The sequence below is a fragment of the Eptesicus fuscus genome, chromosome 6, assembly GCF_027574615.1.
Source record: "Eptesicus fuscus isolate TK198812 chromosome 6, DD_ASM_mEF_20220401, whole genome shotgun sequence".
Classification (NCBI taxonomy): domain Eukaryota; kingdom Metazoa; phylum Chordata; class Mammalia; order Chiroptera; family Vespertilionidae; genus Eptesicus; species Eptesicus fuscus.
In genome coordinates, this window is record NC_072478.1 from 65898017 (window position 1) to 65919911 (window position 21895).

Consider the following 21895-nt stretch of genomic DNA (forward strand, 5'->3'; position numbering starts at 1 on the left):
AATTTAAATTAGTCACAAGTAAAAAAGCAAAATCTTATCCAGAAAAGATAAATTTTAAAAGCTGATGCCACATATTTTCAGCTAATGAGTAACCCACAAGTTTTTACTGAAGGCCAATGGTTCCAATTTTTACAATTTCTAAAAATGTTTTCTAATTTTATATATATATATATATATATATATATATATATATATATATTAGAGACCTGTTTCTTATAACTATATATATCTGACATAAAATTTATCACAGTTCACTTGGTTTATAACAACTTACATTCAATTTCACTGGGGATGAACGATGTCTCTTTTTTCCTTCTATCCAAGGTTCTGAGTCCAAGTCAGGCAAACTGGTAGACAAAACTCTAGTCATTGCTTGGAGATTACTTGTTTCAGTACTTTTCTTTGGGATCAGTGGACTTCCAATTCTTGGAGAATTGGGGGCAGACTCTAAAATTTTAAGTTAGTTCAGTAGTTAAAATAATAGTTTTATTACTTATAAAACATTTCATTTTTTTCCTTGGGCTTGATTTTTTTCACACAGCATAAGTCAATCTTTTCAATGATTTTCAAACCTGAAGAGTTTGTAAGATGCATTCAAGTGAAACCAATGAGTAATAAGTGCAATGTCACCAAACCTTACGAAGTCCAAATTCATTAAAACTTCTCAAAAATATCAACGAAAGTCACCATTATGACTGTACATCTATTTGGGAAACAATTCTCTGCAAAATCTTATATTAAAATCTATTCATCATAATGAAATTATGAAATCTGAAAGCTATTAAGCCAGTTAAACTATTTATTTTATTGTGGACAAAAACCAGTCCTACATTGTTCTGCTAGGTTTTATACTAAGACAGCCATTAGTCAAACACTGAACATTTCCTTTGCTTAACAAGGTTTACCTATATAATAAGAGGAATATGCTAATTATCTGTTACGCCCTGAAGTGTAACTGGATCAAGGATCTTGCCAAAACCGGTTTGGCTCAGTGGATAGAGCGTCGGTCTGCGGACTGAAGGGTCCCAGGTTCGATTCCAGTCGGGGGCATGTACATTGGTTGCGGGCACATCCCTGGTGGGGGGTGTGCAGGAGGCAGCTGGTCGACATTTCTCTCTCATCGATGTTTCTAGCTCTCTATCCCTTTTCCTTCCTCTCTGTAAAAAAATCAATAAAATATATTTTTAAAAAAAGGATCTGCAGGAGGGTGGGGCAGTGAACTACAAGTGGGCGGTGGAGAGCTAAAGGAGGAGGCAGGGCAGCAGGCTATGGGGGGGGGGGAGGAAGCTACAGGAGGGTGGCAAAGAGCTAGTGGCGCAAGGATTCATGCGCAGGGCTACTAGTACTGAATAAAGAATAGAACGTCATATCATTAAAGTGCTCTGCCCTGGCAATAACATTTAAAACACTTTATAACTGTTGGAATTAAAAATGCCTTTCTCGCCGAAACCGGTTTGGCTCAGTGGATAGAGCGTCGGCCTGCGGACTGGAAGGTCCCGGGTTCGATTCCGGTCAAGGGCATATACCTTGGTTGCGGGCACATCCCCAGTGGGGGGTGTGCAGGAGGCAGCAGGTCAATGTTTCTCTCTCATCGACGTTTCTAGCTCTCTATCCCTCTCCCTTCCTCCCTGTAAAAATCAATAAAATATATATTTTTAAAAAATGCCTTTCTCCACACTATCTTTTATTTTTTTAAGTCAAAGTATACTCATAAGTAAAATTCAAACTGAGTCCTTCATAAATTCCTTTTCTAAAAGTCAAAGACTATTTAAGTTATAATGCAATGTAAACTTGCTTTGGACAAAAAGTGTTCTAAAAACAAATTTATACTGCAGCCCTGACCAGTTTGGCTCAGTGGATAGAGCGTCGGCTGGGGACTCAAGGGTCCCAGGTTCGATTCTGGTCAAGGGCATATGCCTGGGTTGTGGGCTCAGTCCAACGTGCAGGAGGCAACCAATCAATGATTCCCTCTCATCATTGATGTTTCTCTCTCCCTCTTCTTTCCTCTCTGAAATCAATAAAAATATATTTAAAAAAACAAAAACAAGACGCTCACTTAAAAACATTTAAAAAAAATTTTATACTGCAGAATTCGAAACATTTACTCCTCAAAAGCCAATTCCTTAGAAATTCGGCAAAGTTGAATATATTCCATAGAGAAAACTGATATAAATGAACAATTTTCATTTTATTTGCTAAATTAAAATGCAAAGGCATATTCCAGGAATCTGAGTTTGAGAAGAATATTCCAAGATTTTAATTTCATCTACTACATACTACAATCAGAGAAGTTTATCTTTTTGATGGACAAATAGCTAGTTCCAGGAACCAACCCATAGATTACTATATTACTTTAAAAATATAGTTTTATATTTAAAAAAATGCTTTAAACTGCACTGTTCAATAGCAGCCACTAGCCATATGAAGCTATTGAGCACTTGAAAGATGACTAATCCTAAAAATGTGCTCAGGATAAGTATAAAACATGTACCAGATTTCAAAGACATGGTACAAAAAACAAAAAGCATCCATAATTTTTATGCTAATATGCTATATTTAGCTATATTAAATTGTGTGGTTTTTTTTTCATTTTAGAGGATGTTTATTAAAGCTGGGGATGTGAAACAAGAAAGTGCTAGGGATATGAGCCTAGACTGGTCTGCTTTGCCTCACTCAAGTCAGAGAAAAGGCGGCTTTGGGGACATAGATACATTAATTGAATTCAGTACCCTTCAGTCCGCAGGCTGTCACTCATCCACTGAGCCAATCCGGCTAGGGATGGCAAATATATTTCTATTGAATATTGATGCTAACTTCCTTAATTAATGGTATATATGTGATCACATGATCCACAAAAGTAGTATGAAGAAAATACTAGTTTCGGGCTGTCCATACTATTCAAGTTAGAGAGAACCCTATTTCTAATATTATGAATCATCTATGTTCATAGAGTGAATAAAGCTTTAGAAGTAGACACAGAACCACCATCCTAGAATGTGTGTGAGAATAAAGTAACTTACCATTATGCACCTATTAGGAAAATCAGTTGCAACTATTTTTAACATAGATATTTAAACAACTACTTATGCTTATTACATAATCATCTCTAAATATTCTTTAAGCTTGAATGTTTCTACCATGAAGTCAAGTGTTTTACTATGTTCACAGCACATGTGTTTATAAATTAAATGACATTAAAATGCCAAAGAAATTGGGTAGGACAAGAAAAATTTAGCTTTTAAAGGTTGTTTACCTTATAATTAAGCTATACATATGCTTTGTGTGATTGTTTTTACAATGAAAAGATTTCAAACGATATGTGTGAAAATTTTAAGGGTTAATAGTAAAGCACTAATCTTCCAAGACCAAATGAATTTGAATATGGCTTGGATTACGTGAAACTAAACTTAGACAAAAAATTAGATGCATACTTTGACATTTATGGTTTCTAATTTGTAAGAACTCAACAGAAATAAAAAACATTGTTGCATTTTCAGTAATTGAAAATTGTCCATATGACGTAAGATAAATCATCATATACAGGGTGGGGCAAAAGCAGGTTTACAGTTGTGAGTTTATTTCTATTACATTATTTTCCACATGAACACCTATAAACCTACTTTTGCCCTGCTGTATATATTCCATGATATTTACCTGTCATGACTTTTTTAAAAAAATTTTTTTTATTGATTTCAGAAAGAGAGAGGGATAGAAATAATGACAATCATTGATCGGCTGCCTCCTGCACACCTCCTACTGAGGATCAAGCCTACAGTTCGGGCATGTGCTCTGACAGGGAATAAAACCTTGACCTCCTGGCTAATAGGTTGACACTCAACCACTGAGCACAATGGCCAGGCTGTCATGACTTTTTTTTTATCCACCCTGAATCACAGCACTGAGTAATTACATAGATTGCTTTAAAAATGATTTACATGCTTTATGTGTGGCACATTCAAGAACACTTCTACAGATCAACTTTTCAAAAAAATCCCACAGCTTAGCAATCATTAGGGAAAATCTTATATTTTTTAAAGCCAAATAAAAACAAACAAAAAACAACACAAGACTGTCAAATACCTGACCTCTCAATTTTGGTGAATGAAATTCTTTTACTATTGAAAGTGCAATACTATATCCATAGAACTGCAAAACCTACATTTCAGAACACCTTACCATTCCCATAATCAACCTTTGCTGGTGTATTAAGGTCCTCTGTTCAGCACAAAGGTCAATCCATGATAGACAATTCAAGCTCCATAGAGGAAAAAATAGAAATTTTAATTTTTTAGTGAAAAGGACCAAAAATGTTTATTTTACCACACAAATCCCCTAGAAAATATATTATCATGGGTTATGTTTTTGAAATGTGAGGTCTTCTCACTTGAGTGAAAAGGATTTAAGGTAAAAGTTTCACTATTTTTCTCTATGCATGGGTATAGATAATCTAAATTTCCTATCCCTTATTCCCATTTCAAATTTTTGGTGGCAGTACTCTCGACTGAATTTAGGAAACTAAGGCTTTCTTATCAGAGGAGAATTGTTAAGGTCAGAAATTTGGGCAGTCACAGGAAAAGACTGAATTTACGTGATTATTCCTATAATTTAAAGTGAATCAGCATAACTCAAAACACATTCCACCTTTTTATAATGCCTTCATTATCCATCTGGTTTCTGATGTGTATATATAATGTAAAGAACCTAAATATTTTAACATTTTAAATGTACACTGACTGGTTTCAGGCAGTGTATGTGTGCATGTAAATGAGTATATTAAAAAAAAACACAAAAATTTATCAGACATTGTGATTTTATTCCTGTAATTTTATTAATAATGCATAAATTGCTTATAGACAGGCATCACCAACTTGACTAACCTATCTTAGCTACTCTGTGGAAGAAGTGTTTTCTATTTTATCTAACTCAACTAATGCCTGTTCATGAGCAGGTTAAAAATGTCATCTTGGACCCCACATTTACACAATATATTAATCTAACTTATACAGACAGCATATCTTTATTTAAAAAACCTTAAAAATGTTTCTTCAAATTTTAAAACACTTGCCCAAGTTGCTTTCTAGGTTTAGAGGCACAGAGGGCTGACAATCAAAGAAACAATAAATAAAATTATCTGTGAGACTGTCCATCAGTGCTTTTTTGATGGCAGGTGCCTCACACTAGTGTATAAAAAATAAATTTTAAAGAGTGAAAAAAATACTTTCATTTCTTAAATTTCTTATTCCTTAGTATCCACATTAATAAATCTTAAAGTCCATGTGAAATATGACAACATGTGAGATACAGTACACTATAAAAGAGGGGCAAATTAAATAGCAAAGGACCTAACAATCTGGGAAATGCCACTGAAGCCTCTCTATTTCTACTTTATTGATCTGGACACAAGTACATAAGTCTAAAAGGAAAAGACAGAATCTTGTAATATTTCCAGAATGAAAATTAACTTTCCCACCGTGAATAAAAAGTAGCACATACAGCCCAGGTTATTTATACACAAATGGGCAGCTCGTATAAAAACAACAGCAGTCCTCTGGTCTGTCTCTCATCATCATCATCACATGGGTGTTTATCTCCACTGTAGTGTTGACCCAACGTCCTCCACAAGGAGTTGGGAGTAGACATTCTTGCAAAGAAGTAACTCTGGTCGCTTTCATTTCTGCAGCACGATTTGTTCCAATATTTATAATGATATTTCAGTGAGTCACCTATTCCTCTGCATATTCCGATCAAATGACATCCAAGAGCATCAGTAGATCATCACCCTGACTGAAAAAAGTTTAAGCACACATATTTTTTCCCAAGAGGGAATGTCTTAAAAATGATCCAGGAAAAAAAAAATCTTAACATTAAAGCAGTTTTTGGAAATTCTAAGTACCACCAATTCTTTAATCAATAATTATAATAACTTCTTCAGAGAACCCCAATTATGCATTAGAATATAGGTAAGTCATCTAATCTTTTCAAGACAAAGTAGAAGTACATTGGTAAGAAAATTAAATAAAGTCTTCCCCACTCTTGGGTATGAGACTTAGATCCTGGAATCCTACTGGACTATTCCAAGTTTACAAGGGGAAAACTGGCACAATATGTCTATAATTATTTAGCAAAATTAAGAGAAGGTAAGTACAAACTCCACATAACAAAGTACACAAATAATTTAAGATGGAGCAGAGCTTCACTCATAATTCTTAAAACCCTATTTAATTTATAGCTCTGTGTGGGAGACAATTATGAGTAGAATTTGGAGCATCAGAGTCATTTAGTTATCTTTAATTTTCCTACTGAAGCTAAATAAGCTTTAAAAAGATAGGCAAATTGCATCAAAAAGCCCAGTGTTATGCTGTTCACTGTAGAAGAAAAGCTGTTACCTGCATGTGAATAAAAGGCTTGGCCTGGGACAAACTCTGGGCAGTCAATCAGTTGAGAGAAGTCTGTTTGTGGCACCCTACGTGGAGGAGGGCCCGGAATTGGCCATTTTTCTGGTTCTATCTTTTTTCTCATTTTCTCATCCACAATTTCCACTTCTGTGCTGTCTTTCAGTGCCTATAAATAGGAATTTTGATCTATTAAAGATCTTGCATTCAAAAATTTTAATTGTACATCCTTACTTCCAATAACCTAAAAATTTTAAAAATTACTTCTATTTCATAGGTGAGGACACTAAAGCTCAAAGAAATAAAGTACAGCAGTCCCCCTCTGTCTGCAAGTTCACTTTCCACAGTTTCAGTTACCTCTGGTCCAAAACAGTAAATGAAAAATTCCAGGAATAAACAATACATAAACTTTAAATTACACACTCTATTCTGAGTAGTATGATGAAATCTCACACTAGAAGGAATTGACCCTTTGTCCAGCATAAGCACCCTATTAATTACTTAGTAGCTATCTGCTACTAATAACTGTCACAGTATCACAGTGCTTGTGGCATGTCATCTTTATTTTCCTTAATAATTGCCCCAAAGCACAAGAGTAGTGATGCTGGCAATTCGAATATACCAAAGAGAAACCATATAAAGTGCTTCAAGTGTAAAGGTATGATGGCTATGAAAAAATTTAGCACATAAAATACATATGGTTCTGTACTATCTTGCAGTTTCAGGCATCCATTGGGGTTCTTGGATCATATCCCCAGAAAAAAAGGGGAGACTACAGTAACTTGATAAAGTGCACAGATTTTTTTTAAAAAATTATTTTACTGATTTCAGAGAGGGAAGGGAAGAGAGAAACATCAATGATGAGAGAGAATCATTGACTGCCTGCCTCCTGCATGCCCCCTACTGGGGATCGAGCCCACAACCCAGGCATGTGCCCTTGACAGGAATAGAACCTGGGACCCTTCAGTTCGCAGGCCGACACTATCTACTGAGCCAAACCACATAGGGCAAAAAGGGCACTGATTTATTATGAGTTTTAATAACAGGACTCAAATCATTTATCTGTTTACCAGTAAAAATCTTAGCCACTAGGTTATGGGGATTCTCAAAAATAAATGTGCTATAATTTAAGGATAAAATAAAACTAGAACCTAACGATAAGGGTTTAATCTCTAACATTTACAGGGAACTCATACAACTTAACAAAACGAAGATAAACAATCCAATCAAAAAATGGGCAACTGACCTAAATATTTTTCGGAAGAAGATAGAAGGAAGGCCAAGAGACATATGAAAACCTGCTCAAAGTCACTAATCACCCGAGAGATGCAAATCAAAACAATGCGGTACCATCTCACACCTGTCAGAATGGCTATCATCAACAAATCAACAAATTACAAGAGCTGGCGAGGATGCAGAGGAAAAGGAACCCTTGTGCACTGCTGGTGGGAATGCAGACTGGTGCAGCCACTGTGGAGAACAGTATGGAGTTTCCTCAAAAAACGAAAATTGGAACTCCCATTTGACCCAGTGATCCCACTTCTAGGAATATATCCCAAGAAACTAGAAACACCAATCAGAAAGGATATATGCACCCCTATGTTCATAGCAGCACAATTCACCATAGCTAAGATTTGGAAACAGCCTAAGTGCCCATCAGCAGATGAGTGGATTAAAAAGCTGTGGTTCATCTATACAATGGAATACCACACTGCGGTAAAAAAGAACGAGTTCTTACCATTTGCAACAGCATAGATGGAACTGGAGAGCATTATGCTAAGCAAAAAAGCCAGTCCAAGAAAGATAAATATCACATGATCTCACTCATTTATGGAATATAATGAACAACATAAATTGATGAACAAAAACAGATCCAGAGACAGAAACATCGATCAGAACATCAAACTTCAGGAAAGGTAGGAGACGGTGGGGGTTAGGGGGAGAGATCAACCAAAGGACTTATATGCATGCATATACGCCTAATCAATGGACACAGACAAGAGGGGGTTAAGGGCATGCATTGGGGGGGGAGGGCGTAATGGGGGAATAAGGACACATATGTAATACCTTAATCAATAAAGAAATTTTTGAAAAATCTATATTAAAAAAAACTAGAACAAAATTTCTTCAAATAATTAAAGAGGGGTGGGGGGTGGCAATGGTAAGATATGTACACATATAATACCTTAATAAAAAAAAATTTAAAAAAATAATAATTAAAGATTTATTGATCAGAATTTTAACTAAAATTCAAAGGTATCCAGTTTTTAGAAATAAAAATACAAATATGATATAAAAATTCAACATACATATTTATTAACTTTAAAATTTATTTTATTATTTTTTTATTTTATTGATTTTTTTACAGATAGAGAGAGGGATAGAGAGTTAGAAACATCGATGAGAGAGATACATCGATCAGCTGCCTCTTGCACACCCCCTACTGGGGATGTGCCTGCAACCAAGGTACATGCCCTTGACCGGAATCGAACCCGGGACCTTTGAGTCCGCAGGCCGACGCTCTATCCACTGAGCCAAACCGGTTTCGGCCAACTTTAAAATTTTAGTTATATTTTAGTTGAAGAAAACATATATGTATTGCTTTAAGAATCATACATTTGTACTAGTGGCCCGGTGCATGAAATTCGTGCACAATTAAAGGGAATTAATTAGAGGAAATACTTTAATATTGCTATTTGCCTTTTCTCTATGACAAAAGTGTCAGAGATAAAAGAAAATTAGTAAAATGTATATGAAAATCTCCCTCCTGTCAGAGTCTGGGGTGCACAGCGGGACCCAGAGTCAAGTCCCGGCTCACCCATGCGCGGCTCGAAATCGCGCGAGACTCAGACCCGGCTGGCCCCATCCCCGTCAATTCCTGCAGGGTGGGGGGCACGGCCTCAGATCCCCCGGCCCCAGCAAGAGGGCGTGATGACCACTTGCATATTACCTCTTTATTATATAGGATGACCTTAATAATAGTATAGTATTTACTTCAAGTTCTATTTTTCATAACTGGACATTACTTTAAAATTAGTATTAAAAATTGTTTAAATACAAACATTTGATGGGAATAAGAATACTCACGAAAGAGAAGTCTGAAATATGAAAGTAAATAAGAATACTATAGTAAAGGGTTTAAACTGGTTTTAAACTTTCCTAGTTTTGTCCACTGAACACTCTAAGCAATAACATCCCAGTAGCAAACCAGTATACCCAGTATCCAGATCTTGCAACATGAATGAATTTTAAAAACTACTAACAGCCCTAGATGGTTTGGCTCAGTGGATAGAGTGTCAGCCTGCGGACTGAAGGGCCCCAGGTTCGATTCCGTTCAAGGGCACATGCTTGGGTTGCGGGCTAAATCCCCAGTATGGGCGTGCAGGAGGCAGCCAATCAATGATTCTCTGTCATCATTGATGTTTCTCTCTCTCTCCTTCTCCCTTCCTCTCCGAAATAAATAAAAATATATATTAAAAAACTACAAATAAAAGAGGCAGGAGACAGAACTCCATTTACAGGGCTTATGCAATTTTCAAAACTCAAACTGAAAACCCAAGATCACTGCATTTTACAGGATATTTATTTCTGAATAAAAAAACAGCAACAAAAAACAAAACAAAAACCTAGCCCTATCTGGTTTGGCTCAGTATATAGAGCGTCAGCCTGCAGACTGAAGAGTCCCAAGTTCGATTCCAGTCAAGGGCTCGTCCCTGGAATGCAGGCTTGAGCCCCATCAGAGGATGTGCAGGAGGCAGCCAATCAATGATTCTCTCTCATCATTGATGTTTCTTTCTCTCTCTCTCTCTCTCTCTCTCTCTCTCTCTCTCTCTCTCTCTCTCTCTCTCTCTCTCTCTCTCTCTCCCCCTTCCTCTCTGAGATAATAATAATAAAAAGAGGCAAAAACCCTACTCAAAATTTATGAGTTTAAGTTTTACAAAATAATGTTTTGGCAAAAGACTGCCAATAGTGTTAGCTAGAACATGCAACAAGTCAAACTCTCAACACTGGTAGTTTTAACTGGTTTAACACTTTATACATGTGCAAAGACCCAGACATAAGAGAGCAGCACATATGTAATAGGAAAATGTTCACCAGTATCTTCAAAAGCTTAGCATTTATTTCCTGTTAACCATCAGTTTCACAGGAAAATAAGTACAGATGTCCATCCAAAAAATATGTGCACTGATATTCCCAACAGTGTATCACAAACTCAAACTGAAAAGAACTCAAATGTCTATCAACAAAAGCATGGAAAAATAAATTGAGTTACACAAAAATAGAAACACAACTACTATACACCAACAATGGATAAACCTAAAAGAAATAATGATGAGCAAATGTCAGATATGTATAAAAAATACATATAACTGATTATGTGAAGTTTAAAAGACAGGTGAGCCCTAACCAGTTTGGCTCAGTGGATAGAGCATCGGCCTTCAGACTGAAAGGTCCCAGGTTCGATTCTGGTCAAGGGGGCATGTACCTTGGTTGCGGGCACATCCCCAGTAGGGGGCATGCAGGAGGCAGCATGTTTCTCTCTCATCGATGTTTCTAACTCTCTCTCCCTCTCCCTTCCTCTCTGTAAAAACTTAATAAAATATTAAAAAAAAAAAAAAAAAAAGACAGGTGAGAGAGAGCTCTGAAAAGCAATTCCCTTTGAAGAGAACAGTGGTACTGACTAGGATGAGGCACAGTGAGTTCCTAGAATGTTGAAAATGTTCCATTTCTTAACCTAGGTGGAAATTACACAGGTATATACAGAGAAAGTAATTTGTAATCTTATGATTTCTAATATACACTGTATAAATTATGCCTGTTGAAAGCGGGAAAAATTAAAGAAAAAAATCTGGGGAGATAAATGCTTTTACAAAACATGCTGTGTTTGAAAAAGGGCAATATAACAGTGTATGTAGTCTAGTATGAACTATCTTAGGAGGGATACACAAAAAAGAAGTAACATGACTGTCACCAAGGAAGTTAGTTTAACTAGTTTACTACAGTTGAAAGGTGAGAAGGAGAAGGAAAGTTTTCACTTTGAATCTTGAATCATAAGGAATTTATTCCCTATTGGGGGAAAAATTAATTCAGTAAGAAAATAAAGAGAACAGAAAGTGGAACAAGAACAGAATCAAGCAATCACAATCATCAATATTTATTCACTAGAAAGGAAAACATATGTCCACACAAAGACTTTTATGCTTTGCTTATAATATCTAAAAACTAGAAACATGCTAAATGTCCATCAAGTGAATTGTTAAACTATGGTACTATGGAATTAGTACCATTTATATGATATTCTGGAAAAGGCAAAAGTAGATTGACAAAAATCACATCAGTAGTGCCCAGCGCTAAGTTTAAGAAAAGGGACTGGCTACACCAGGGCACAAGGGTGTTAAGTTTCTGAAAGCTCATAGAACTGTGCAATAAAAAACCAAAAATGTTGAAAGCATTTCTAGAACAGGACAGACAAGAGATTTCTTTTTTAAATAGGCCTTTCTATTCCACATGAAAAATTCCCAAAAATTTAATAAATGGGAATACACACTAAAACTGGAAGATGACTAGGGCCAAAAAAAGCCAATAAGGTTCAAGTTTGAAGGATCAGTTTAAATACAGGAGGAAAAATCATTAGTAATTCTTTCAGTGGTTTCCAAGGTTAGAAATTTATTTGAGCTTGATAAAACTGGAAAAAAGCCATGAGATTCATCCAAAGCCTTAGGCAACTACTGATTGTTTTGGGGGTTTATTCTCTTAAAAATTATGATAGAATTTATTTTTTAGAGCAGTTTTAGGTTTGCAATATAAACAAAAAGTGCAGACTGTTCTATCTGTTTTGCAAATGTATAATTACCTCTAAAATGAGATTAAGGTTTGTAGTGAGAGCCTGAACACGGTGGAAACCAGCAATCAGGGAAATAGGCAAGAAACCTTGCTCATCCATTTTTCTCCTAAGAAAGAAGTCCCGTTCCAAATTTTCTATACTGAAGTAATATTCACTAAAAAGAGAAACAGAAAGTAAGTATCAATTTCATCCATTTGTTCAATAGCAAATAAAAATATCTATTGCTAATAATATCAGCTTCTAAAAACCTATTTTAATTTACTAATAGCATTATACAGATTTAATACAACACAGAGCAAATACATGAAATGATAGTACTTATATGTGGAATCTAAAGAACAACATAAACGAACAAACAAAACAGAAACAGACTCATAGGTACAGAGAATAGACTGATGGTTGCCAGAGGGGAAGGTGGTTTAGGGAATTGGCAAAAGAGGTGAAAGGATTGAGTAGTACAAATTGGTAGTTACAAAACTGGAAGTCATGGGGATATAAAAGTACAGCATAGGGAATATAGTGAATAATCCTATCTAATAAAAGGGTAATATGCAAATTAACCATCACTTAGTCACAAAGATGGCAACGCCCATAGCCACTAGATGGCGGCGCCCAGTCCTCTCAGCCCCGCTGGAGTTCCCCAGTCCCGGGGGGGTGGCCACTGAGAGCGGGCAGCGTGAGCAGCCTGGCGGAATGCTTGCTTCTTCGCTGCGGTGATGAGGCAAGCGTTCCACGCCTGGCCACGGATGGGCCTCTGGGCCACAGAGAGCCTCTGGGCAGCAGGTGTGGAGCGGCCAGGCCCCGCAGAGAGCTACTGGTGCACGGATTCGTGCGCAGGGCTACTAGTATTGTAATAATTGAGTATTGTGCCAGTTGGGTATGGGACATGTCAGGGGAACACTAGGTAAAGTATATGACTATTTAACCACTATAATGTACACCTGAAACTAATATTGCATGTAATTGAAAAACAAAAAACACAGAATCTTACAGAGTTAATAATGAGGAGAAAAAAATTTAGAATACTAGTTATCTTCCAAAAAACTAACAGTAATTCTAAAATTACTAGTAAACTAAAACTAATTCTTCACACTTAGATCACCTTTACCTTAAGTGTAAACAAGTTTAACCAGCATTTTACTTTAAAAGTTCAATAATTGATTTTTAAAATGAGTCACTTAGATGAAATTTTTCATTACAAAGCTATTTTTCTTTGCTTTAAGCACCAAATAACAAAAGCTATACACATGTCAACAGACTGCCTTCCAACTTCTTCCCATCACTGAGAAGAATGGTATATGGTATATGGGAAGTATTCTTTGTCAACTTTCAGAGCACATTACAGTTTGTTCTGTTTTCTAAACTGACAGGGTACTGACATTGTTTTAATATCTCTGAACCCTAGAAATCAAGTACATTGATTAGTAAAAAACTTAGTACATATATGGGCACAGGCACACACACAATTATATATCTAAACAATGCAAGATCTCCCCCTTTCTTTGATGGGGAGATAAATACTATAAATGACATTAAGATTTAACAGCAAATAACAAAACAAAGAATTCCTATGACAATCAGGAGGTATGTTGGAGGGCAGAGTGTTTAAGGGCTTAAACACCTTAATCTTTCCTAGGAAACTATAGAGAGAAATGTGAGTGAACAAACTGTATAATCAATATGAACACAAATCTGAATACATTTAACATGGCACTTGAGAAACACGTTTAAATTACTGCCTCCGTATAGAAAAATAAGAATAGAATTGTAAAGAGACAGAACAAGAGAATAAATGGAGGAAAATGTAGAATTCAAAAGAAATACATGATATCAATAATGATATGGTCGGCAGCTTAATAATTCTGTACTGTTCCCAAATTAGAAACTTTGCTCTCATACATTTGGGTGTAAGGTTGGGTGACTAAGATACCCTTGCAGTATTTAAGTCAAATTCTAACTTTGAATTAAAAAATCACCTATAAATGAAAACTGGCTTTGACCTACTTTTCACTGGAGGAAAAAATATCTTATTTTAGAAATGTAACTATACAAGTTGTTTCTTTATAGTCTTACTAGAGGCCCGGTGAACAAAATTCGTGCACAGGATTTGTGTGTGTCCCTCAGCCCAGCCTGCACCCTCTCCAATCTGAGACCCCTTGAGGGATGTCCGACTGCCCTCTCACAATCCAGGACTGCTGGCTCCCAACCACTCGCCTGCCTGCCTGATTGCCCTTAACTGCTTCTGCCTGCCAGCCTGATCACCCCCTAACCACTCCCCTGCCAGCCTGATCGACATCTAACTGCTTCCCTGCTGGGCTGATTGCCCCTAACTGCCCTCCCCTGCAGCCTGGTCACCCCTAACTGCCCTCCCCTGCGGCCTGGTCACCCCTAACTGCCCTCCCCTGCAGGCCTGGTACCCTCTCAAATGCCCTCCAGGTGCCTTCCAACTGCCCTCTCCTGCTAGCCATCTTGTGGTGGCCATCTTGTGTCCACATGGGGGCAGGATCTTTGACCACATGGGGGCAGCTATATTGTGTGTTGCAGTGATGATCAATCTGCACATTACTCTTTTATTAGATAGGATAGAGGCCTGGTACAGGGGTGGGGGGGCAGCTGGTTTGCCCTGAAGGGCGTCCCGGATCAGGTGGGGGTTCCCTTGGGGTATGGGGTGGCCTGAGCAAGGGGCCTGTGGTGGTTTGCAGGCGGGCCATGCCCCCTGGCAACGCAAGCGGAGGCCCTGGTATCTGGAATTTATTTTCCTTCTACAATTGAAACTTTGTAGCCTGGAGCAGAGCCAAGCCTGGGGCTCCGTCTGAAGCCGGTAGCCATTTGTGTTGGGGTTATAATTGAAACTTTGTTGCCTTAAGCGGTTGGGCCCAGCCAGGGTGTGTAGAAAGCTTTGCTTCCCCTGTTGCCGGCGGCAACCCTGGCCTGCTCTCTCAAGCTCCATTCTGCTGCCATTTGTTTGAATTTGTTGACCTTCTATAATTGAAACTTTGTAGCTTGAGTGGAGGCTTAGGCCTGGCAAGGGCAGGCGGAAAGCTTGGCTTCCTCTGTTACCTAGGAAACCTTGCTCTCTGTGGCTGTAGCCATCTTGGTTTGGATTAATTTGCATACTCGCTCTGATTGGGTGGTGGGTGTGGCTTGTGGGTGTGTCGGAGGTTTGGTCAATTTGCATATTTGTCTATTATTATATAGGATGGCCTGTTCTGTAGCAGCTCAAACCAAATTAACTGCAGCTCCAGTCACACTGCTCCAAAACCACCCAACGAGGAGAAAACTGCAGCTCTTGCTGTAGCTCCTGCTGGGAGGCCTCAGACCTGCACCCCATTGGAGATCCAGACACTAGGATATCTAGTGGTCAGTGTGCACGACACCAGATTTCAACCACTCTCATAAGGGACACATTCAAGAGGCAGACTCAGTGAGCACCAAAGCCCTACTGTGTCTCTAGCACAGCAATTCTTCCGTTATAGACACAGCAGGTCCTCACAGCCAATTGCCCTGGAGATCAATTCCTCCCAGTGTACCAACAGCAATCAAGGCTTTTAACTACACCAAGACTTTCCACTCAGCCCACAAAGGGGTGTACCAAGAGCGACCACCTAGAGTGATTGGGGAAGCTGAGCTACCGACCCCTATAGGTCACTGACCACACAAAGCCACTCCATCAACACAGGGAGGCAGCCAAAATGCAGAGACACCGAAGTATGTCACGAGTAGGAGAGATGGAAGAAAGCAAACTAATGGACGACAGAGTGTTCAGAACCACATTTATGAGGTTACTCAAGAATCTTCTAAAAACCACTGAGAAACTTGAGAATACCAAAAAAATGGAAAAGGACCTGTCAGAAATTATGCATACACTGTCTGAAATAAAGAATATACAGACACTCAACTGTAGACAACCGTATCTGAAGAGTCAAACCAAAGATCTGGAATATGAGGAAGAAAAAAACACCCAACCAGAGAGGCGGAAAGAAAGAAGAATCTAAGTGTGAGGATAGCGTAAGAAGCCTCTAGGATGGCTTTAAGCGTACCAATATCCGAATTTTTGGGGTGCCAGAAGAAGAGAGAGAGCAAGATACTGAAAACCTATTTGAAGAAATAATGACAGAAAACTTCCCCCACCTGGTGAAAGAAATAGACTTACAAGTTCAGGAAGCGCACAGAACCCAAAACAAGAAGAATCCAAAGAGGACCACACCAAGACACATCATAATTAAAATGCCAAGGGCAAAAGACAAAGCGAGAATCTTGAAAGCAGCAAGAGAAAAACAGTTAGTTACGTACAAGGGAGCACCCATACGACTGTCAGCTGATTTCTCAACAGAAACTATGCAGGCCAGACGGGAGTGCCAAGAAATATTCAAAGTGATGAATAGCAAGAACCTACAACCAAGACTACTCTACCCAGCAAAGTTATCATTCAGAATTGAAGGTCAGCTAAAGAGCTTCACAGATAAGAAAAAGGTAAAGGAGTTCATCACCACCAAACCAGTATTATATGAAATGCTGAAAGGTCTTCTTTAAAAAGAGGAAAAAGAAGAAAAAGGTAAAGATAAAAATTATGAACAACAAATACATATCTATCAACAAGTGATCCTAAAAATCAACTGAATTAAAAATCTGAGGAACAGAATAAACTGGTGAACATAATAGAATCAGAGGCATAAAATGGGAGTGGATTGATAATTCTCAGGGGGAAAGGGGTGTCTGTGTGGGGGGTACGGGAAGAGACTGGACAAAAATCATACACCTATGGATAAGGACAATGGTGGGGAGGTAAGGGCAGAGGGGGATTGGGAACTGGGTGGTGGGGAGATATGAGGGGGGGAAGGAGAAACAATTGTAATAATCTGAACAATAAAGATTTATTTAAAAAAATAAAATAAATAAAATGCAGTTGAAAAAAATAAAGATAAAAATCACTATTTTTGTCATTAATATTCATTTGCAAAATTTGTAAGTAATCCAAATTTCTTGCTCATTTAGAATACAGTTTTCTATTATACTTAATTTCTATTATATTTAATTATTCCATGACATTATAAGTAATACCCTTTAAGCAAATACCTAAACAGTAGACAAAGCAATAGTCATAAATAATAAGAACCAAATATAAATTTTTTAAAATACTTATTTTAACAACATATCCTAAAAAAGAAAAGACAATATAGCCCTGACTGGTATAGCTCAGTAGGTTGGGTATCGTCCCATGTACCAAAAGGTTGCCAGTTTAATTCCTAGTCAGGGCACATACCCGGTTGCCTGTTCAATTCCCAATACAGAGTGTAAAAGAGGCAGCCAATGGATGTTTTTCACATCGATGTTTACCCCCACTTCCCTAAAATCAATAAAAACCTATTTTTAAAAAACAACACAATATAATACAAAATGCTATCAATGATGTTAAATTTTGATATTGCAACAAACTTTATCATTACATCTACTTACAGCTTATCAACTTACATTTGGCGCTTAATATACTCTTTGAGCAATGCTTCTTCCACAGGATATACCTGTACACCTGTACCATCATCATAGTAATACATCATACTGGTATTAAGTTCTGTTTGAAATGGTTGATCAGTCCTTTCACCATGTTCTCGATAAGCATATGAATAATCAAAGTTCACTTGATGTGAATAAAGAAAAAGAAAGGTGGTCACAAACTTTTTTAAAAAACAGAAAAAGTAAAAAAAAAAAAAAAAAAACAGAAAAAGTAGTTACTATAAAGAAAAATTCAAAGTACAGTATTTCAAGGGATAAAAAATAAAATCATTTGTATTATCAGACAAGTAAATAGTTACATATGAGATAGTAAGGAAAACTAAGGCTGAAGGCTTACACCCCTTTTTCAAAGTTTATCTAATTAAAAACACACACAAAATCATGTCATACATCGAGAATTTCCTCTGCCTCGTCCTCTTCCCCGTCCTCGGCCTCTTCCTCGGCCTCTTGAGGAACCTCGGATATTACCACCTTCACTTCTCACACTGGAAACTTCATCTTGATCATCTCTCTTTTCTCTTTCACGTCTCCAACCTTTTTGAAATAAAAGTATTTTTATACATTCCAATTTACAGATATGAATAACATGATTATCTTTATGAAAACCTGGTAACCACTTCTCTTCAGATAGATACAAACTTAAAAGATCCCGTAGAAATTTGTCAAAATGTCTCTGGCATAAAGGGAGCTCATAAAAGTACTGACATATAAAAAAGAAATTCTAGTAAGTAAAAATAACATACTAAAAAAATACTTATTTTCACAAAATGTTTAAGAAAAGGGTGTTTCTATCTAAAAGATGTTTTATTTATTTATTTTTTTAATTTAAATTCTTTATTGTTTCAAGTATTACATATGTCTTCTTTTTCCCCCATTGACCTCTCCCCGGCCACTCCCACCCCCCTAAAGGTGTTTCTTTTAAAGAAAAAAGAAATAAAACCACAAAACATACTGGGAGAAGGTATCTGCAATACAATACACAAATTATATACAGAAGTCATACAAAGTTCTTATACACAAACGTGCACACACTGGAACTCACAGGAAACTGGCTAAAAGACAGGTAGGGCAAACTAAGAAATAAAAATAATAAAAAAAGAAAATGGTTCTCAGCCTCATTGGCTGTGAGAGATGCAAATGAAGACAGTGAAAGAGCATTTCATCTGCTCCACTCAGACAAACATTTCAAGGTCCTGCCAAAATCAATTGTGAACCAAGATAGTAAAGACAGAATATCAGTATACTACTAGTGAGAGAAAAAAAAGATACATCCACTTTAAAATATTGGAATTAATAAGGCATATATATACTATAGGTCAGGGTTTCCAACCTTGGCAATATAGACATTTTGAGCCAGATAACTCTGTAGTGTGGGGAGCTGTCCTACAGTATGGTATGATGTTTAGCATCATCCATGGTCTCCACCTACATGCCAGTAACACACACTCACCTCCCAACACTCACCACCGCCAGCTATGAAAACCACTGTTATTTTCAGACAATATCAAATGTCCCCTTGGGAGGAAAATAAAAATCACTCCCACTGAGAATCACTGGCCTAGACTCTGCCAATTCTTCCAATAATATTCTCTAAATATTTCTGCCTAAACCATAGTAAGCCTATTTTTTTTTCATTCTTACCTAAGGATATTATTTGAGAGAGAGGATATATATAGAGAGAGAAAGGCAGGAAGGGCTAGAGAAAAAGAAACATCCATTGGTTGACTCCCATGTGTGCCCTGACTGGAAAATGAACCTGTGATTTATATGCCATAACTGGGAATCAAACCCGCAACCTTTTTGGTGTATGGAATGATGCTCCAAGCAACTGAGCAACCTGGCAAGAGCCATAGTAAGTCTATTTTATGATATACCGTAGTATACAAGCGAAACATTTTTGTAATTTCAACACAATTGTCATAATAAATTTACAATGTAATGTCCCCCAGTCTGTCAATTTTTTTTACATATTTGATCATGACCCAATACATCAATTTTATTATGCATCTTATGGGTTGCAGTCTAAAGAAATTACCCTAGAGAACCTCCTATATACATTTACTGGAAAACATGCATAAAAATGTTCATGACAGCACTTTAATATCAAAAAATGGATAACAATTCAAAATGTCCACCAACAAAACAGAATTTATCAAATAGTGAAATACCCTTTAGCAGGTGGGAATAAAAAAAAAAGAATGAATCACAACAATACAACCAATATGTATAAATGTAAAAAAATTAAGTAAAGCCCTGGCCTGTGTGACTCAGTTGCTTAGAGTGTAGTCCCGATTCCTGGTACCCCAGGGACTGCGTGGGAGGCAACCAATCGATGTTTCATTCTCAGAGTCATAGTTTCCTTCTCTCTCTGAAGTTAAAAAAAATCAGTGTCAAAGACTATGTAAATGCACCTTAAAAAATTACACTAGGTAAAAAGATTAGTGCCAAATTATATGTAAATGGAGTCATACTGGATGTCAATTTCAAAAACATTAAAAAAATATATAACTTGAGGCTTTTTTCTCAGAAGGGAGGCAAGTAGATGAAAACTGCAGAGGGCACACAGAGAAGGTAATACTAACATGCATTTTTAATATTAGTCTTCATAACCTTATATATAGAGGTGGGCAAAAGTAGGTATACTTGTTAGTATGGAGAAATATATAGTACAAGAATAAACTGTTTTTGCATATTCATGAATGTAAACCTACTTTAGCACAATCCTATATTTTCTTATATACCCAAAGTTTAATTTAAAATTTTAATTATGAATATATTACTTTTATAATAAAACATTAAAATGATATATTTGAGAAACTGATACAAAAGGAAAATTTTTATGTTGATAGCTTCTACAAATTTAAAGTCATATTTTGTGGAAAATTGAGTAAATATAACTACTGACTAGATTTTTAAATTATTAACTAGATTTTAGATATGAAGGAATTAATTTTGACTTCCTTTAAAAAAAAAAAAAGTTGGTGCCTGGCTGGCATTGCTCAGTGGTTGAGCATCAACCTAAGAACAAGGAGGTCACTGTTCCAATTCCCGATCAGGGCATATGCCCGGGTTGCGGGACCCAGCTCCGGTAGGGGGCAAGCAGGACACAGCCAATCAATGATTCTCTCTCATCATTGATCTTTTTCTCTCTCTCTCCCTCTCCTTTCCTTTCTGAAATCAATAAAAATATATTAAAGCCTGGAGTACATCAACTTGAGTGCTCAAAGTATCACCAGGAACAAGATAAACTAAGATCATGTGCAGCTCCTTGCGATACTCGGAGAAGAAATCCATTAACTTTTGCAGTATTGCTGCCCAAAATTATAAGCCAATCTGATCATAAAGAAACACCAGAAAACGCAAAGTGAGGTATATCTGTCCTGCAGTCTTCAGAGAAAAAAAAAATCAATGTTATGAAAGACAAAAGCAAAAGAACTATGCCAAACTAATGGACACTAAAGATAAAAGAAAGTTAAAAGCAATGTGTGATCTAGATTAGATCCTAGACAAAGAAAGGAGGAAAACTGCCTGTGGATATTCACACTGTTATTACTGTTTTTACAACACATATTATGAAGGTATTTAGGGTTAAAGAGGAACAATGGCTGGCTGTGGCTGGTTTGGCTCAGTGGTTAGAGTGGTGGCCCTCAGACTGGGGTCTCGGGTTTGATTCCCAGACAAGGGCACTTACCTAGGTTGCAGTTTCAACCCATGTCCCGATATGCAGGAGGCAACCAATCAGTGTGTCTCTTCTCACATCAATGTTTCTCTCTTCCTCCCTCTCCCTCTTTCCTCTTCCTCCCTCCCTCTCTCTGAAAATTCAATGGAAAAAAATATCCTTAGGTGAGTATTAAAAAATAAAAAAAGAGGAACAATGCCTGCAACTTACTCTCAAATAGTTTATACTATTCATGGCAATTAAAATAATAAGCAAAAAACTAATAGTAATCAGTAAGACATAGTTCCTCAGTCATTTTTCTCCTAAAAGGGTAACTTACTTCGTGTATCATTTCTCCTATTGTTTTGTGATGATTTGTTTGTTTCAGGTTGACACCTTGAGCTGTTCCGGGATCCTGGTCTTTCTTGACTATCTGGTCTTACATCATCTAAGTGGAGTGGTACCCACTTGTGCTTATTAGCTTGA

General features: G+C 37.1%; 1 protein-coding gene across 17 annotated transcripts in view; it reads right to left on the bottom strand.

The window, feature by feature from the left end:
• The window catches only part of LARP1B (La ribonucleoprotein 1B), a 135141-nt gene that overhangs the window by 95943 nt on the left and 17303 nt on the right, over positions 1-21895 (bottom strand). For 15 of the 17 annotated variants that reach the window (XR_008556370.1, XM_054717738.1, XM_028150483.2 and 12 more), the window contains exons 5-10: positions 21750-21890; positions 18142-18285; positions 17710-17875; positions 12247-12391; positions 6387-6561; positions 275-447 (exon numbers count right to left, since the gene is read on the bottom strand). Coding sequence is in view for 16 of the 17 variants with exons in the window: in XM_054717738.1 (XP_054573713.1) it covers positions 275-447; positions 6387-6561; positions 12247-12391; positions 17710-17875; positions 18142-18285; positions 21750-21890 (944 nt within the window). In the remaining variant the exon portion in view is untranslated. Of the gene's footprint in view, positions 1-274; positions 448-4792; positions 5785-6386; positions 6562-12246; positions 12392-17709; positions 17876-18141; positions 18286-21749; positions 21891-21895 lie in introns of those variants that run through there. The other 2 variants (XM_028150573.2, XM_054717741.1) reach the window with 2 other exon arrangements.